We start from the raw sequence: 17359 nt of genomic DNA, 5'->3' as shown, positions 1-17359 counted from the left end.
TTCTGAGCCACGTTTTAAGACTTCTTAGTATCTATTGCATCAAAGCCTAAAATTAATTATTTTATTTCATAGGTATGGAAGAAAGAAAACGACTCACTTTAGATAAGAAAGAGAACAAAACGGCAAAGCTATTGCATCAGCCTGATGGAAAAATTTTCAGGTTTATCAAGCTTTACTAATAGTAGAGAATATGATGTAAGGTAGACCTTTACATCTCGGCTAAAAATAATATTTTATTAAATAAAGTAGGTTTCTGAACATATACCAATATGCTAACCATAAAACATTAGGTCATGACTATCAGTAATAAAAAATATAATGAGCATGGTAGGTGTTTTGTGGCTATGATAAATCTGCCACTATAAAAACACTTCTCAGGAATTCCTGCTTCTGGAGCTAGAATATAGCTGTATTTATCTCTTTTTTATTATTCAGGAGTGAATTGTACCAGAATAAAAGTGGAGTGCATCTACCGATGGCAGAGTTCATACATCGTGGGTATTGTAGCCTGAAAGTAACAAAAGATTATATGCAAACAGCGGTGAATGCATTTGCCATACTGTTGTATGGAGATTTAGATGATATATCCCGATTGCCTTCTGATTACGTACTTCAATCTGTAAGTGAAATATGTTTACACGTTCACGAAGATATAAGACTTCGTTGTACATCACCTTAAAATGTATGTAAGGTATTAGGCAACATGTTAATGAATTCATATTCAGTAGGTATATAGCCTACCTATGTATGTACATATATGTAACTGTATGAAGATATTCGAATGGGTAGCATTTTACAGTTAATGTTAAGGACTACCAACATAAGTCATACCATTAAATGTTTTTGCAGGCTCGAACTATATCCATGATGAAAATAGCTCGCGAGAAACTCGCAGCCATGTGGAATGTTGTCAAAGGAGATCAAGAGACAAGTGAGATTTCGTACGAGACCCTGGCTAAGTATCGTCCATTATTCAGATATGTTAATGGAAAAGAAATGTCGAAGCTGAATTTGAGTGACGTGCGAATCCTCTCTTACATTGGAACTCACTCGCACTTGGATAGACATCAGGTATAACCGTATATAATAATATTGAAGTGAAGTTTCGGGTCTGGTTATTATTAACAAAGTATGTTAGACAGCTTTTCCTTTTAGATCTGGGTTGTGTCTTATGCTTTTTAATTTCTCTTAAAGAAAATCGAATTCCTGTAAACAGTTTCGATGTTTAAAATTATTTAATGCTCGATTTATCATTATTTTCCGGCGATTTCTAGTCGCAATTCTCTATAACATTTTATTCAAAATTTCTATAGTTTTCCAAACGCGCCACGACTTTAAAAATACACATTGTTGTGTAATTATCATCTGAACACACTAAACTGTATTGGCATTTGGCATTGATTATTATTATTATAAGTTAGTAGGAAATATGAGGCAAGTTATGTTTAAAAGGATTTCGAAACATCATACCTACATTCAACTCAGAATAATATTTTTTTACAAACGATGAGGTTGTCTTAAAGTCTTATTAAAGAAAGTTAAAAATGTTTAAATATAGAGCTACTTTTTTTGATAAAATGCTACGAATTAAGTGTTCGTCTTTGTATGGTTAAATAAATAAACGAACAGGAAAAAGGCATATATACGCATTTTTTTCCTATATTTGATACCACAAAGCATAGATTCTAGGCTATAAAGGTTTCTAGGCCAAGTTGATGAGAGCACAGTTTGGAATTACGCAAAAGTTCGGAGGTTGACAGTCACCGACTATTGCAAAAGTGTGCTATCAGTAATATCTCCAAAAGATTAACACTATATGAACGTGATAATCAAATTTGGATTGTTTATTTTACAATATACCTACAAACCAACTCTCCTTTGATAAGTTATGTCAGATTTGTGTATAACATTGGCGAAATTATCAACAACTAAATAACTACTATGTTTATGAATAGACATCGGATTATATGCACTAACAAAATGCCAAAATATGCATGCAAATATGCACTAAAAAAGGCCGAAATATGCACTAAAAACGACTGATATGCCTAAAATATGCACATATAAATAAAAAAAAACCTTTATTATTTTTATATATTTAAATCAAAGATTGTACAAATACATTGAAATTTTCTTGAAATTGAGTATAGTTTTTGTGCCAATATACAATTAAGCATTTTTACCAAATTTTCGAGCGCAAATTTGTGGCGTTTGTCACCCGCGAGCCCAGTGTTGCCACCTTAGACCTTTCCGGGCTAAATCTAGCCCTTTTTTGGAATTCAACCCGTGTTTTACGTTTTTAGCCCCAAAAGGGTAATCTAGCCCTATTTTGAATGGCTCAAAATTTACTTAAAATGGAGCCCATTTTGTAATTTTTTGCCATTTTACCATGCCAAAATAGGGTTTGTTTACTCGCTGAGCGTTCTGATTGGCTAATAAAGGTTAGTCGACCAATCAAAACTCCCGCTACTTAACGATTTATGCACGAAATATGCACGATTGGGGAAAAAGGCTAAAATATGCACTAACGCCGTAATTAGAGAGTTTTATGCATTTGCATATGCAAATATGCAAATGCATATAATCCGATGTCTATTTATGAAGAATATTCACAGCTGTTATTCTAATTATATAGCTTGATTATATTTATAGAAAGCCTATGGTATTTAGAAGTTAGACAATTAATATTGTGTACCTTGAAGCTGTGGTCTTTTAAAATTATCCATCGTTTGACGTCATACTGTTAGTTATTTAAGGTACGACGTAATAAATTAGCAGCTTAGAATCATTAAGACAACATATTTATCCAGTTTTTATTATCTAATAATCTGACCCGATAGATGTTTGGTAACATTAGAAAATTTTATATAAGGTCGTTAAGTTTTCTTAATTTTTTAAACTATTCGCGCAACTTTCCTAATTTTTTTTTATCATATTGGCAATAGATGGCAATGATTGAGACATGGCCCTTCAAAAACTGTAGAGTATGCGTAATGTGAAAAAGGAATTAATTCGTAGATATACGACTATATAGATATTGAATCTTCCAAAATTTGCTAACGCTACGATATATCAAAATTCTTCTAGGTCGGGTTGGTGGCTAGCAGATATATAACTTTAAATCCGAAGTGGTCGGAGCCTAGATATTTAAACTTAATGAACAATTTACTATGCGGCGTGCCTATGACATTCATGAGAAGGGTGCCTGAAAATACCTTCTTACAGCTTTCACACCAGGTATACGTGTTTGTATGTCTATATGATACATTTATATAATTTCTATACAGAATTTTCTCCTTCCCCGACTTGAAATAATGATGCAGAAGTATCTAATTAAGAACGCACTTTTAAGAGCAGCTAACTACTCGTCGTAGGTAAGCTTTAAAATTTAAAAAAATAAGGAATCTCGCTTTTGCAATCGCTTAAAAAGGTATCACGATTGACGAACATGTATTCACATTTTAGTTCATGTTCGTGTTATAATGTCCATGATGAGATCATTGTAAACTTGATTGGTAGATTTTTTTAAATGTTATTATCCATCGCCTATTTATTAGACTTACATATTTCAAAAAATTTCAGGTATTTTATCATATTCATGCCTGCGATCCGTTACAAAGACGATTCTATCTCGCTCTGATGATGAGAACACAAGTTAGTTGAGAAATAATTGAAATAAAAAAAATGTAGAGCTTATTTTCTCTTATTTATAGAAAGAGGCCTTTTTAAAGGTTTTCTAGTAAATTATAACTACAAAGATTTCAATTATATATCTCGATTGCTTTTTGAGAACTCAGTAGTATATTTGACCGTCAATATCAATATTTGAAATATTTAACAAAAAATAATGATTTCCTAAAACTTTAACGCCTTTCGGTTTTATAGACGCAGTAATAGTATGAAATAAAAAATAATAATAACATAGGCGCTACTTTTAGGTGTTAGGAAAGTCGTATAGCTGGAGTGCTAACGATGTAGCTCGCCTGGGACTTTTATTAGCAGAGGTTTCAGGGCATCATCTTAGTTCTATCAACCCAAAAGCTATGTCTGGCATCACTTCTAAAGTAAGTTTACGTTACGTTGCGTTATTGAGATCGAAGATGAATTTAGATAATATGTAGGTAACTACATTTAAATAATATGTATTTAGGGTTTTCGATAATTCTACTTAAAGGGATGTGAAAATGGCTAGTTGTTGTTGGTAAAGTTCATTTTACCTGTCCTTATTTGATGTCAGATTTACGGTTAGGTTAGGTCACGCTCACAAAGTTGCGAAAAAAGCTAATGGTCTAATAAAGTGTATGCGTAGAGATTTATATTCATTAAAAATATTACAGGTCATGCTTGAAATGTTACCTCAAAATTTGCAACATTTATCGGAGGCACAGCTTAAGTATATTGGACAAAAACCACTCAACATATTGGCAAGGAAATTAAAAGATTATCAAGATCAATTACAGATTTATGGTAACAGTGGAGGTGTTCTTTTAGCGGAGTATTTTTATTTTATTATACCGCATTCTGTAGTCTTATTAAATAAAGTATAAGAACAGTATTTTTTTTTATTATTCCTATCTCTGCTTTTAATTAATTAGTACCGTATCATAATAAGCATTAAGTATACAAACTTCTTAACATTTTTTGTTTGATTATGCAGGATTTTTGGTCATAAAAATTCATATTTTCAGCTTAAATTTTCGTTGCTAATAACAACCACGGTGTGAAAAAACTAGACAAATAAATGTTATAAATTAAATTCTTTTAATTTTTCTATTGATGGTAAATGGAAAGAATAGTTTCCTTCTTCATTACACCTCGCTTCTACCTGTAATTAACAAGAAATAAATCGTTGAAGGCCTTTGATTCCATATTTTTGTAACTAAAACTTTATAGATTAAGAATTAATGAAATTGAAATCAAAATTTGTTGAACTTTAAAATAATATTTTGTGATCCGACGTATCAAACTCTCAATGCAAGATATATAAAAAAAAAAAAAAACTTTCAAAGAACATACCAGAATATTACACCATTCAGTTTGTGTACTAGTTGGTATCGTTAATTTATCGCAGTTTTGCACATCCTCTTGTTTTTTAGAGGTTTTCGCAAGAGTTGCAGAAATATCTGGACTACAAGTTGACCTTGAGACATTATATTCTTTTACGCTATGTATTTTACTGGTTGTGTCTTCACGGTTTATCATTCCTTCTGGTTTTATTGTAACACTTTTGTTTTCTTCCCCGTCTTGTTCTTGTATATTTTTGACATTTTCAAATCTACATTTAAAAATTAGAATAGCTCTATAAATTGTATGCTCTAAGCCTAAGGACTGATATAGGCCAAATTAAAGATTAATGATTACCTTTCGGAAATGTTTTCGTCTTTTGATAACACAACAGCACTTTCCTTTGGATTGGCGTTATTTTGTATCAGGGAATTATGACTAGTCTTTTCGTTACATGAACATCTTATTATTACAACTTTATTTTGACATCCAAAACAACTGCGTCCATCAAGAGGATTAATTGTATTCAGTTGATTAATATAATTGTTCGTTGTTATAATATCTCTGTCTAAATCAAATTCTAAATTAGTTTGTGATTGTTTCGCAGTTTTATCAGAATTTAAGCGAATTATTTTAATAAATGTATCGCTATTGTACTTAGAATGGGCACTAAAATCTTTAACTTCTATGTTCAAGTTAAAATTAATAGTACATTCGTGATTGTGCCTACTTTTTATTTTTTCTGCAATTGAAATAGTGCTTTTTTGAGTTCCGAAATCATTATTGTTTTTGAAGTCTTTGGTAATTTTTTCCTGCTCAACAGACTGTATGTTTATATTATTATTATTAGGATCCTTGACATTTTCGTAACTTTTTAATGGAAATACCGTTGGAGTATTTGGTTCATTATTTGTAATAGCTGTGAAACCTTTATCAGCATCTACAAATAATGATATAGGATCGCTCTCCAAATTTCGATATACATTACGCTGTGTATCAGCTTCTTTATCAATGTCACTTTCTGCAATTGTATTTTCCAAAGCAATATCACTTTTGCTTTTCTCTCTATACAAATTACTTACACTTTGTTTAGGATTTTGTGCATTGACTATATTTGTATGTGTTTCATCATCTTTTTTTGATTCTGATGTTTCTATTTCAAGTATAGTACTTGTCACTGGTTTATTTTTAAGTGACACGTAGTTAAGCGTATCCTTGCTTATTGGATGTGTATTTTTTCCGGCAGAAGTAGGTTTTCCTTGAGAAGACTGAGTCGTATTAGATGACAATCGTGAGTTATTAATTTTTCTCAAAACTGTACTTCTTGGGTTTAGGACTTTTCGTTTTTCCAATGGACTCTTGGATAGAGAGTTTGGTCGTTTAGAATTCCCGATCGGTATGTTCGATTTACTTTTAAATTTTTCTTTTTCATCCTGTTCAATACCAATTAAAGCAAAAAGTTTATCCAAGCTATAACATTCGGAATATGTTCACTATCTACATCAATCAACCAATTTCTATTAAATATCAAGATATTATCTTTTAAAATAACTCTTACATTAAAAATAGTGCTGTCTTTCGATGATTTCTTTACTTTATTGGATGAAAATCCAACATTATTATCATCTGAAAAAATCTAACAAGTAAATATAATGTAGAAGAAAATTTAAGGGGAATATAATTTAAATACATTAATACTTCTTGTAATGTACCTTGGACTGCAGGGTTTAGAGTTCCTAATCTTTTTTCTTGTCGTTTCTCCCAAGATCTATGAAAAGTTTCCATAGATTAAATACAATTAGATAAATTCACTCTATAACATTATGTATCTTTATAACTATGTATCTCTATAATATTATGTAACGTTATCATAACATATAGTATTACCTATGTATAGTGGACGTAGATTTAACAATATAATAATTATGAACTATCAATTTGTATTTTATAGTTCTTAAGAATTTATAAGAATATACCTAAGTAATCAGCATAAATAATAACTTCGATTTTTTAATGCACAGACAACAAGTGTGGTTCAATAAAAAGAAAAAGAAAAAGAAAATTATACCTTGATGCTTTTAGAAGGTATTTGTCATAGCCAGCTTGTATAAAAGGATCAGGTGGAGTGACAGCTACATATGCAGCATCATTACTTAACTCTAGAGGTCCGTCCACTTTCTTACCTTCGACCGAGTATAGTTCTATCAAGGAATGTCTAAAAAATATTATATCTTTTACTATAATATTATAAAGGTGAAGAGTTTGTTTGTTTGAACGCGCTAATCTCGGGAACTACTGGTCCGATTTGAAAAATTATTTCGGTGTTAGATAGCCCATTTTTCGAGGAAGGACCAATAGGAGCGAATCACTTATTAGTACATATTAATTTATGTCTATATAAATAATAAATAATATATGATAAAAGGTGACCCAAAACAATCTTATATTTTGAATTGATATTAGAGAATCGATGAACAGTTTATATTATAGGAGGACTCACAATGATCCATATTGCGAATGAGCCAAACATCTCAATGTCGAATCCCAGTTTTTTAGCTCATCTGATTGCAAATGGTACTTCCTCGGTGGAGTACAATGCTGGCCATTAGAGAAAATAAATATATCTAAAGCATTCCAATCTCGTGTATCGTCTGGTATTTTAGCTGCATCCATAGCATATATAAATAATTGGAACATCAGAACTTTGGATGGACGATTAGACCATTTTCACATCGACGTATAATACACTCAATTTTTATCAAATTCATTGAAAGGTGAGAACTCCGTCATAAATATTCAACGTGCTAGAAACTTTACATGATAGGAGGTAACAGAAAATAAAATAATTTTAGTTTAAAGGCGACGCAGTTTAAAACTACCGCTACAATAAAAATGTACAAATGTCAAACTGATATTTTGACGTTAGCATTGGAGTTTTGTGAACTTGTCAAATTTAAAAGCACGTTCACCTTTAGCATATATATAATTTTATGTTAAAATAATACTTATTTTACATAAAATTTATTATTATAATAATAAATGTCTGAAATAAAAACTTAAACGACGAATATTAGGTAAAACAAGGGTAAAACGTATATAACCAGCTCCATATAACCACCTCGAGAATTTGCGTGAAAATAAATATTTGCCTGTATTCGCTCTAAGGAGTTTAAATATTCTGTTATTTAAACAACTTGTTATTTTTCACATAAATGTAAATTTACGGAAAATAAATTCGCCACATCCAATTTATTTTATTAATTTTCGAACTTCCATGTAGTTCGTATATTGCGCCTATCTTTATCTTTGTAGCCGAAAAGGTATATTTCAGGAAAAGTATTTTTATATCATTAGGATAGGTATCCAAATAACACGAGTAATCACTAAATTCAACACTTGATACAAATATACTTAAAAAAAAACGCATATTAGGGTGCAACCCCACCTGTGTGGTGATTCCGTGGCACTCCTTTGTAACAGGTCAATGGTCGCCACACCTCGAGAGGGTAGCCTGTAACTGCACGAATTGCCTCTTGACATTTTGACTAAGATTTCGATAAACGTAGCAATATTTGATAACTTCAAATGCCTTCCCGGTCATGCTGTGCAACAATTTTTAGTACTTATACATCGGTATAGTTTCATAAAATATAGTTTACAGTTTACTATTTGAACACGATGTCATAAGGTTGTTGGTATTAGATTTCACGATTACAAATCATAGGTAATTACAAATAAATAAAACTTAATCTGTATCTTTGCACAATAAAACAAAGGATCATGGGCATTTTTGTATGAGAGCTGGGCGTAAAACCAACAGAAATAAAATGTGTTGTAATTTACTTTATTGTACTTCTAAATACCCCCTAAATACTTGTTAACCCCAATATCGACCGGGTATCACTGCAAAAAAGTCCCAAAGATTGGTTAAATAAAACACACATATTTGTAATAAAATAATAAATATTGATACCTTTTATTTAAATATCAATGGTTATCATCAACTATAACATCTAATAAATGTTCTGCGGGTGCAATGAAAGGCTCGTGCCGTCCTAACCCCAAAAACCACAAAACTGAAACTATGTGGGCACAACTTCCTACTGTTCTTCTGCCTGTTAAGCAAGTACAGTAATGCTCAACTATCGCATTTCTACCGATTTGGTCTCTATCGATCAAAATGTAAGTGTTATATGTGCGCGATCTGACATGCCGCGACTGTATTTTAATTCGAAGCAACCACACATTAGTTTGCAGAATATTACATCTGTTTAAATCATCTAATGACTCCTCTCTATATAATTCAATTAAATAAACACCATCGCGGAAATGTTCTGCGACATACGATTTTGCCAGTTTTATATGATAAGTTCCCAAAGCGTGAAGCACTATACATTCCTCTGTTAAACGTGGAAAATCATTTAGGAATGGTAGATTTGCTTCCATTCTTACAAAGTCTCGACGTTGTCGATTCAGATTTTTAAGTTCGACGTAATCGAATAAACGATTCGGGTTGTTTATTTTTTCATCAATAATGTTTATTATATCTGAAGCTAGTCGATGGTTTTCAAAAACTGGGCGAAAAGCATTTAAAAGGCTAGCACCAATTTTGAAATCTACAAACATGTGGGGAAGAGCTCTATTAATATATGTTTGTCGCAGCAGTCTAAAACACTGTTTTATTTTGCCATTCATGGCTTCCACTACCCAGCGGCTAATGGTAATCGTTCGCGATTTATTGGCTTGGTCCGTTGTTAATTGGGTTTCGTTTCTGTCTTTTGTGGGTGGTATGTGTACCTCATAACCCCACTCTTCAATACTAGCTAAGCTATCCCTAAAACCCCGATCAACCAAAATAACGTCGTTTTGTTGAAAAATCCAATGCCAAGCACTATTTTCATCACGCATAATGTCTTGCATGATTGTTGCATCAGATGTAGTGGCGGCATACGGACCTAGGACATCCAAAATGTAGCCATCAGTGCTGACAATCATAAAGGGTTTTAGTAAATTCTCATACTTATGCAAGCTGTAAGACAATCTTTGAAACAAAAAATTAGAACTTTTTTCTATATAAATATAAGTACCATCGCAAATAACTATTGCTTTGCTGTTTTCACTGTTACCGAATATGTGTTTTGGTATCAACAAATTCCTCTCTAAGATATTATTCCTTGTGATATGGTCAAACCCTAGATGTAAAGGGGTAAATTCTGCCTCTATACATTCTCTAGCGATTTTCAATTTTCTTTCTAGAGTTCGACGAGACATACCAAACAATGATGCCAATCGTTCATTACTTTCACCTGTGCGAAGTTTTGTTAAATATACTCCAAGTACTGTCCGGGGACGACTTTGATTTGCGAGTGAGGGTGTTTGATTTAAAATAATGTTAAATTGTTCGTAATTAAATCCTACCCAAAAAAACAAGTCTTCGTTGTCTAATTCAGTCATTGAATCAAAATCGAATCTTGTACCACGCGAAGCAGCGTTTTTAAAAATATTACAAATATCTGTAAACTGAGCAGCATTAAAATCGTGATATGTGCGACAGTTGTTAATTAAATCATTCCAGTTATTGCTTTCAAGGTGCTGTCGACACGCTCTAGCTTCTCCAGGTATATACAAATTATGTTCACATAACATGTGTATTTTTATAGACATAGGAATTCGTAACCGTGTTTCGTTATGACAGTTATTAAAAATACAACGATCTGCTCTGTTTGGAGCTCTCATAAAATCATCTACTTCTAAAGTTCGTTCCTGAGGTTGTATAGCTGCATTAGGCTGCACTGCTTCATTGGGATGTACTTCTTCAATCCTTGGAACATCATTAGTTAATCGTTGCCAGCATCTATGACACGTTGAATAGACGTTATTGAATTCAACCTGAAAAATAAAAACACAAATAACTATCGTGATGTAGGTACTTCAAGGTAAAATCACAAATGCAACGGAGATAAAACGACATATGTCGGTATAGTACTTATAATAATAAATATAATTATTTTTATATAAGAAATATTTAAAAATGTAACTATAAGTTAAAAAAATGAATAAACAAAATATAATTAGTCGCTTGCTTTGTCTTTTGCGATATTTTGTTGAGTGAGCCATAACAATACTTTTCACAGAACAAAAGTAACTAAAGATCTTTACGTTTTACACGCAATTATGCTGCTTATTGCTAAAACCTTATACACTTGAATGGCATTAGTAAACATTTTGTTCATTTTGTTTATGGGTCATCTTAGCACTGGATTCGTCATCGGGACAGGTAGCAGATAGGTAAAGAGTTCCAATTGTGCACTGCGGTGTATGTAAATATGATTATATCATAGGTAATGCGTAATACTTACATGTATCACGGCATGTTCTCGTATATATGCTGCCATTTGTGGATCGCGCTGAGGAATATCTTCATGCAAAACATGACGTCTTTGTCGATAAACAGAGCGTCGACACATAACACACTGTCTTTCTTCCATTGTACTTAACAAAAACAGCAGAACACAAGTTGAACACACCTACTTTCCGAGCATGAGTAATGAAAAATATGAATAACGACTGACGCGCATTGCCCGGCCTGCTCGCACCCTTGTTTTTTGGTCGGCGCCTGATTAAGAGAGAAGTTAGAAAGGGATGGAATGTAGTAATTCCGTTAGGTTACCAACCAATAGATTGGTTTCTTTGGCCTAGCTTTGCACAACATCGTGTCGTGTTATCTCCGGTTTTTTTTTGGATTCTATAACAAATACGTTTGAACATCACTGAATATCTCTGCTCACCGATTGTTTGGGTGATTGCCGTCATAGTATAAATTTAAGTAATGGTCATTAGCTTTCACATAAAATATATTTTAAAGCTGTTGGTTTTACGCCCATTTTGACCGTGACTCTTTGATTTAATCCACGAAACATGATCCTCTACTGATTATGATGTGAATTTTTCTGGCTAAGATAACTTATTTTTATAGTGTTAACTGTTACTCGGCCTATTTACTGATTATTTTTTCAGAACTTTTATCTCTAATTTAAATTCGATTTCAGCTATTTTTTTTAATCAGTAGATAACTACTGGTTTCATTTCTTAATAATATATTATAGACCATTTTTAGGCTATTTATTACACTACTTTAGTTGTCGTGGACATTAAATAAAAATATTTAAAAATCTTTTATAACTATGCTATGAATATTTAGGTAGAGCTTATGTAGAAATAGTAAATTTGATATGAAATACATCACCTTTCAATGTTTAAATATCCCAGAGATTCAATATAATATGGCAACCTCATAAGATGAAAATTGAGCTAACATTAATAACGGATTAATAATAATAATTCCACAATTATTTAAGCAGCAAAAAAACTCTTTGTAGTCATATTCCTTACCAAAATATTTTTCCCACATTTAAATCTTCATTTTTAAACAATAGAATCCTCTTGTACGTTTGAACTTTGGAACAATGCTTATCACCAAACGTCTCCGGAACATAGAAGCATTTGTCACAGTGATCGTCAAAGTATAGTTTGGTTCATTCGTATTCATGTTTTCACTTTTCTCCCCGTTTTAGTCTTGCAATATGTCTTTCGATTTCTACGGTGCTTCACGGTAGGTATTTGTAAGGCAAATTATGGGTGGGTCGCTCTTATATGGTAACCAATGTTTCTTTGAGTTGTGCGGCATAGATTAAAGATTATCTTACCTTTTATAGACGTAAACAACTTCCTAGCATTACTTACGCTAGACTGATCTACGCAAACACTCCATAGCATCGATAGGATTGGAAAGCAATTTAATAATTATATTTGTAATATTATTATTGTTTAGAAAAGGGTAAGTACATAAAAGAAAGATACAATTGATGAGTAAAACTAACCTTTCCGATTTGAAATGGTTCGCTTCTTGCTTGCTAAGCGCAAAGCTCGGTAACCGCTGCAAAATGCGTTCAAATATTTTAAAGAAAAAGTTTATTCTTTCTTGGATAGAGGTTAAAAATATGTTCATGTTATAAAAATTAATAAACAATTCTGGAGAATGTAGGTAAGTAAAAAAAGTAAAATTGTGAGTGCAAAAAGGCTTTTTTGCTCTCTTATCGGGTAAACTATAACTACGCATCTTTATATAATAATTTAATACTCCTTTATGCACTTAAGTAGTAGGTAGTAGTTATATCAAAATTTCATATTTCCACAAAATCTTATATAATATAATTGTCATCGCTAATCTTTTCCAACTCGACTTTATTTACCCAAGCTTTTGTATTGCTCTACATTCGCAAGCAAAGAAAAATAAAATAAATCAAATCATGCGAAGTACTATCCCAGATTACTTCGAACATAAGTATTGTAATATCAATTTCATTGTAAACAATTTCATCAAATACATCGTAGAAATACATAGAGTTAAAAGTTAAACTAAACGTATGCATATTCTAAGGAATGCCGCTATATTTATGTACCGCACTAATGCGTTTTATGAAACGAGTAAAAAACATAGGAACGTGTAAATAAACACACGACATGATCTATTCGTGGCGCGGCGCGCGCTCACGACGCATTTTGTTGCAAACAGATGCGAGATTCACTTCCTTTTAGTTTTTGTAAGATGCCGATGGTTAGAGCTTTATTATGCTCCTGAAAATATAAAACAATCACAAAGTTTTTTTTTAAGAATTATAGCTTTTAGATATATTTTTCAAAAAGCTCTATGTTTTTAATCAGCTTCAAAAGGCAACAATTTACTGCGTTTTTTGTTATGTAATATGAAATATTATGTAGTTTGTACGTAATAAATAGAGCAAGTACTTTCTCAGCTGAAATAACAATTACAAAAATAATAATTGACCTAAAATAGGATTCGGAATTTATACGGGATGGACTTTGTTTGTTGATCTATGCCAGTTTTGGCGAATGAAATTTATAAAATATGTTAATTTGAACACTAATATGGTTTGGATCTATTGTTAGGTTGCGCTTTTTCAGTGTAAATCCTTCGATGAACCTTCATCAAAAGAGATTACACATTGTCGTGTTGCATGCACATGTTAAATTCGTAATGCTATAAAGTGACCCCAAGGAAACAGAATATTCAATGAGTTTTGCTAAAACATACAGCAACAAATCCCCCGAATTTTATAGGACAATTTGCGCAATTTCGTACCGCTGATTTTGACCTAATTTCCAAAACTTTAGGGGCCTTTCCGTGGCAAGGTCTGACAAGTGACAGTGAATAAATTTTAAAATGTGTAACCGTATTGACTTATTCACGTTACATTGCTTTTTATTTAATAATAATAAATTCCCTTAAATATTTATAAGTTCGTTCGTTTTATTAAAATAAAAGTAGATAATCTTTGTAGTATTTACAACGCTTGGATTTTAAATCCGTTTGTATATTTTTAAGGAAAAGAGTAACTTGAAATAGGACAATCGTTAGTTATCTATAGTACTTAAACAAATATTTAAAGCTAATTTTATTAAACACAAATAATTAGCAGTAAAAAAATTAAAATTAAAAATTAAATCAATAGAATACTCGAAGTAGAGCTGTTATAAATCGGCTCTATTTTACAAAGTTAGCGTGCTATCTCTAGGATAGAGGAGAAATACTTCTACAAAATGAGGAATAATGTTAATTCTTGTGCTCTGGTGTACCTTTAAAAGTTCCAAGCAACTTTTTTATATTAATTCAATCCTATTTTTTTTATGCCAAGCTTAAACATTTATAGGTTAAATTTCACATTCATCTGCATCTTAATTGTTTTAAAAATTATATTATTGTAATTATAATTCATAATTAAATATCGAATTAATTTCAATGAAATCTATAGGTACCGTGGGTGGTATGATAAACCGCGTGGAAAGTATCGATATGTCTAGACTCGTAGTAGAGTAATTGTAATTTTATCAGGTGCTAAGCGAGTGAGCAAGGAGGACATGTGCCGGGAGCGGCCGCGTCGGGAGGGAGCGGCGCGGGGCCGGCGCGCGTCCTCCGGCCTCCCGGCTCGCGCCGCAGTCCGCGCCACGAGCCGCCGCCGGTTTGTAGTCTGTCGCCGCCGACGCTACATTCATACTTTCGTCAACGCGATCGCCTTTGTTTACTCCCCCACGCGCGCCCAATCTTAACAGCTGTTCCGAGTGTCTCTTTCAGCTCTGAGTGAATTGTGTGCCCACATTCCCGTGTTCAGTGTTAAAGTGCTTTGTGAGTTCATGGATATCCCCGGATATTATTAGAGTTGACTGTGCGAAGCTCGCGGAAAGACGCGGGCGGCCCAGCCATGGCCGCCACAGCTCGCCGCGAGATAGACACCGGTGAAGAAGACATTGCAGCGATTGCAAAACAGATATCGGATCATGCGGAAGCTATTTATCAAACATGGAAAGCGCGCGGCCTTGCTCCTACTGAAATTTTGTCATGTAGGCCCACGCCCGGCCTAAAACTGGCAGACAGTTTGCGTACAAAGCCGAAACCAGAACCGAAGCCTGAAATAAAACAACGACCCGAATTCTGCAGAGACCGCCCAGAAATAAGAGAGCAGAGGCCCGATATTCGGCGAGAACAGAGACCGGAACTGAGACGAGAACATTTAGAAACTGCGGGAGAAACTATGGAAATGAATCTTCCTCCAGACTTGGTACCTGAACGCAATGGCACAGGGACTGTGGCTAACGTGAGGCGAGGAGATTCTGCAGCAATGCGACTTGAAGTAGCACGTGAAGAGGAACGTCTCCTTAGGGCGTTAAGAACCGGTGGAGTTGTTGCAGAACGCCCATCAGAGCGTCCTGATGTAGTTCCACCAATATCTTTAGTAGATTATGCTAAAAGTCGCTACCAGGATCGTCTCGATACCGGTGCACGGAAACCATCAGCGGGGGCTAGTGGTGAGAGACGGGCTTCTCTTGGTTCACATGTAACCGAAGCGAGGTCAAAATTTGAAGCTCGGGCTAGAAGGGCTTCTAGTGCAGGTGCAGCAGAGACTGCATCTGCGACAGGACAGACACCTGTCAGACCATTCCTCACCAGAGGATCCGTAGCAGAACGCGTACTTATGTTCGAACGTTGTCCCAGTGAAGCTACTTTAGAACTAGCCAAAAGAAAATCTCCTGCCGCTACCACATGGCGAGGACCTCACGACGTCATCAATAGAGCACAGGTTAGTTAGTCGGTTAAGAAAAATTAAATGATATATTTAGCTAAGTAAATATCTAACCTTGCGCAAAGTAAATTATTCGTGTGCCGCATTGTTTGTTCTGTCGTCATCAAACTCGTGTGTATGGACCTACGAATGGTAATGTGCGAATGTAAATAAATACATAGTATAGATGTTAAACTATTTATACATCTTGTTATTTCTGTAGAGGCGATGAATACAGCATCATCCGTGCTACCAAAGGTGACATCAGCTATTAAAATGCGAGTTTATGAATTCGTTATGATATCTGTTCATGTGTTCTTCTTTGATAATATTTTCTTTAGATACATTTCGTCGTAAGAATCATTAAGTAAGGTTTCGTCTTTGCGCCAGAAGCGACAAACAAGGCTTTCAAGGGTGAATATGAGCTATTTTTGTTATGGACGGCACAAATAATTCAAAAAATTTAAAGATGTTTCGAGTCTTATCGAAATGTTTATAAAAACAACACTGTCGAGAGATAAACTCCACGAAAGGTTTTGCCATATTGCTATCTACATTTTTAAAGCTAAAAAGGTTTCAAGATGTCCATGTATGGCAGCGAATAAGTACAATGAACTAGGAGAAGGAGAATATGCTGTGTTCAATTAATTAAAACATGATCAGGCGTCTCATTAGTACTGTAGCTGGCGCAGTACATCACATTTTTGTCATTTTGCCAGTTACTTAGTCGTTGAACCCGAATAATTATAATAGCGTTTTCTACGTTACTAACCATATATATCTATTAGGGCTATGATGAATAATATTTTAGATTGATTCAAGATTCATTATTAGCCCATATATATACTGTAATGTGTAAATCCTGAGTAACTTTTTATTTTCTGATTACGGAGTCAATGAAACTCAATGAATCATTATTTCATTACGAAATCTCAAGTTAAACTTGACTTTATTTTCCTTGCGTAAAATGGTTGCGGTTTCTCCGAGAGTTGATTAAAACAGAGGTCGCAGAGTGTAACAAAACAAGATTGTTATTCGTTCTAATGCCATACGGGTTCTACATTGTCCAAGACTCCGAGGGGCTATATAATGTTCTTAGATTGTATCCAGTTTCATAATATGGTTAGGTACTTAAAACTAGGAGTCATTATAAACTAGCATTAACTAGCAGCCATTTAACTTACTGTAAAATAAAATAAAAATTAAAGTTAATATGC

The 17359-nt window shown here is 33.4% G+C and overlaps 3 protein-coding genes and 2 long non-coding RNA genes across 5 annotated transcripts in view; 2 read left to right on the top strand and 3 right to left on the bottom strand.

Annotated features, from left to right (window-relative positions):
- The first annotated feature begins 74 nt into the window (after positions 1-74).
- Positions 75-4547, top strand: LOC123700114. The gene is made up of 7 exons (XM_045647246.1): positions 75-160; positions 436-619; positions 850-1071; positions 3088-3237; positions 3583-3654; positions 3939-4064; positions 4338-4547. Exons 1-7 carry the CDS (start codon positions 75-77, stop codon positions 4545-4547), a joined length of 1050 nt encoding a protein of 349 aa, XP_045503202.1.
- Positions 4548-4740: 193 nt separating this feature from the next.
- Positions 4741-5259, bottom strand: LOC123705727. Its single transcript, XR_006753329.1, has 2 exons — positions 5017-5259; positions 4741-4825 (listed from the first exon to the last, which is right to left on the bottom strand). It is a non-coding gene; the product is annotated as an uncharacterized LOC123705727 (long non-coding RNA).
- Positions 5260-6716: 1457 nt separating this feature from the next.
- LOC123705639 lies at positions 6717-7641 on the bottom strand. Its single transcript, XR_006753323.1, has 3 exons — positions 7505-7641; positions 7073-7219; positions 6717-6772 (listed from the first exon to the last, which is right to left on the bottom strand). It is a non-coding gene; the product is annotated as an uncharacterized LOC123705639 (long non-coding RNA).
- A 1154-nt stretch (positions 7642-8795) lies between these two features.
- On the bottom strand, positions 8796-11894 carry LOC123705641. Its single transcript, XM_045654531.1, has 2 exons — positions 11364-11894; positions 8796-10893 (listed from the first exon to the last, which is right to left on the bottom strand). The coding sequence occupies exons 1-2, from the start codon at positions 11490-11492 to the stop codon at positions 8992-8994; spliced, it is 2031 nt and encodes a 676-aa protein (XP_045510487.1). The 5' UTR covers positions 11493-11894; the 3' UTR covers positions 8796-8991.
- A 3139-nt stretch (positions 11895-15033) lies between these two features.
- LOC123698712 overlaps positions 15034-17359 on the top strand; it is an 81231-nt gene continuing 78905 nt past the window's right edge. The window contains exon 1 of the mRNA XM_045645465.1: positions 15034-16160. Within this exon, the coding sequence (XP_045501421.1) occupies positions 15285-16160 (876 nt within the window). The 5' untranslated portion in view covers positions 15034-15284. The remainder of the gene's footprint in view (positions 16161-17359) is intronic.

This window comes from Colias croceus, chromosome 2 (assembly GCF_905220415.1).
Source record: "Colias croceus chromosome 2, ilColCroc2.1".
NCBI classification, from domain to species: Eukaryota; Metazoa; Arthropoda; class Insecta; order Lepidoptera; family Pieridae; genus Colias; species Colias croceus.
This window is presented reverse-complemented; position numbering and strand designations above follow the sequence as displayed.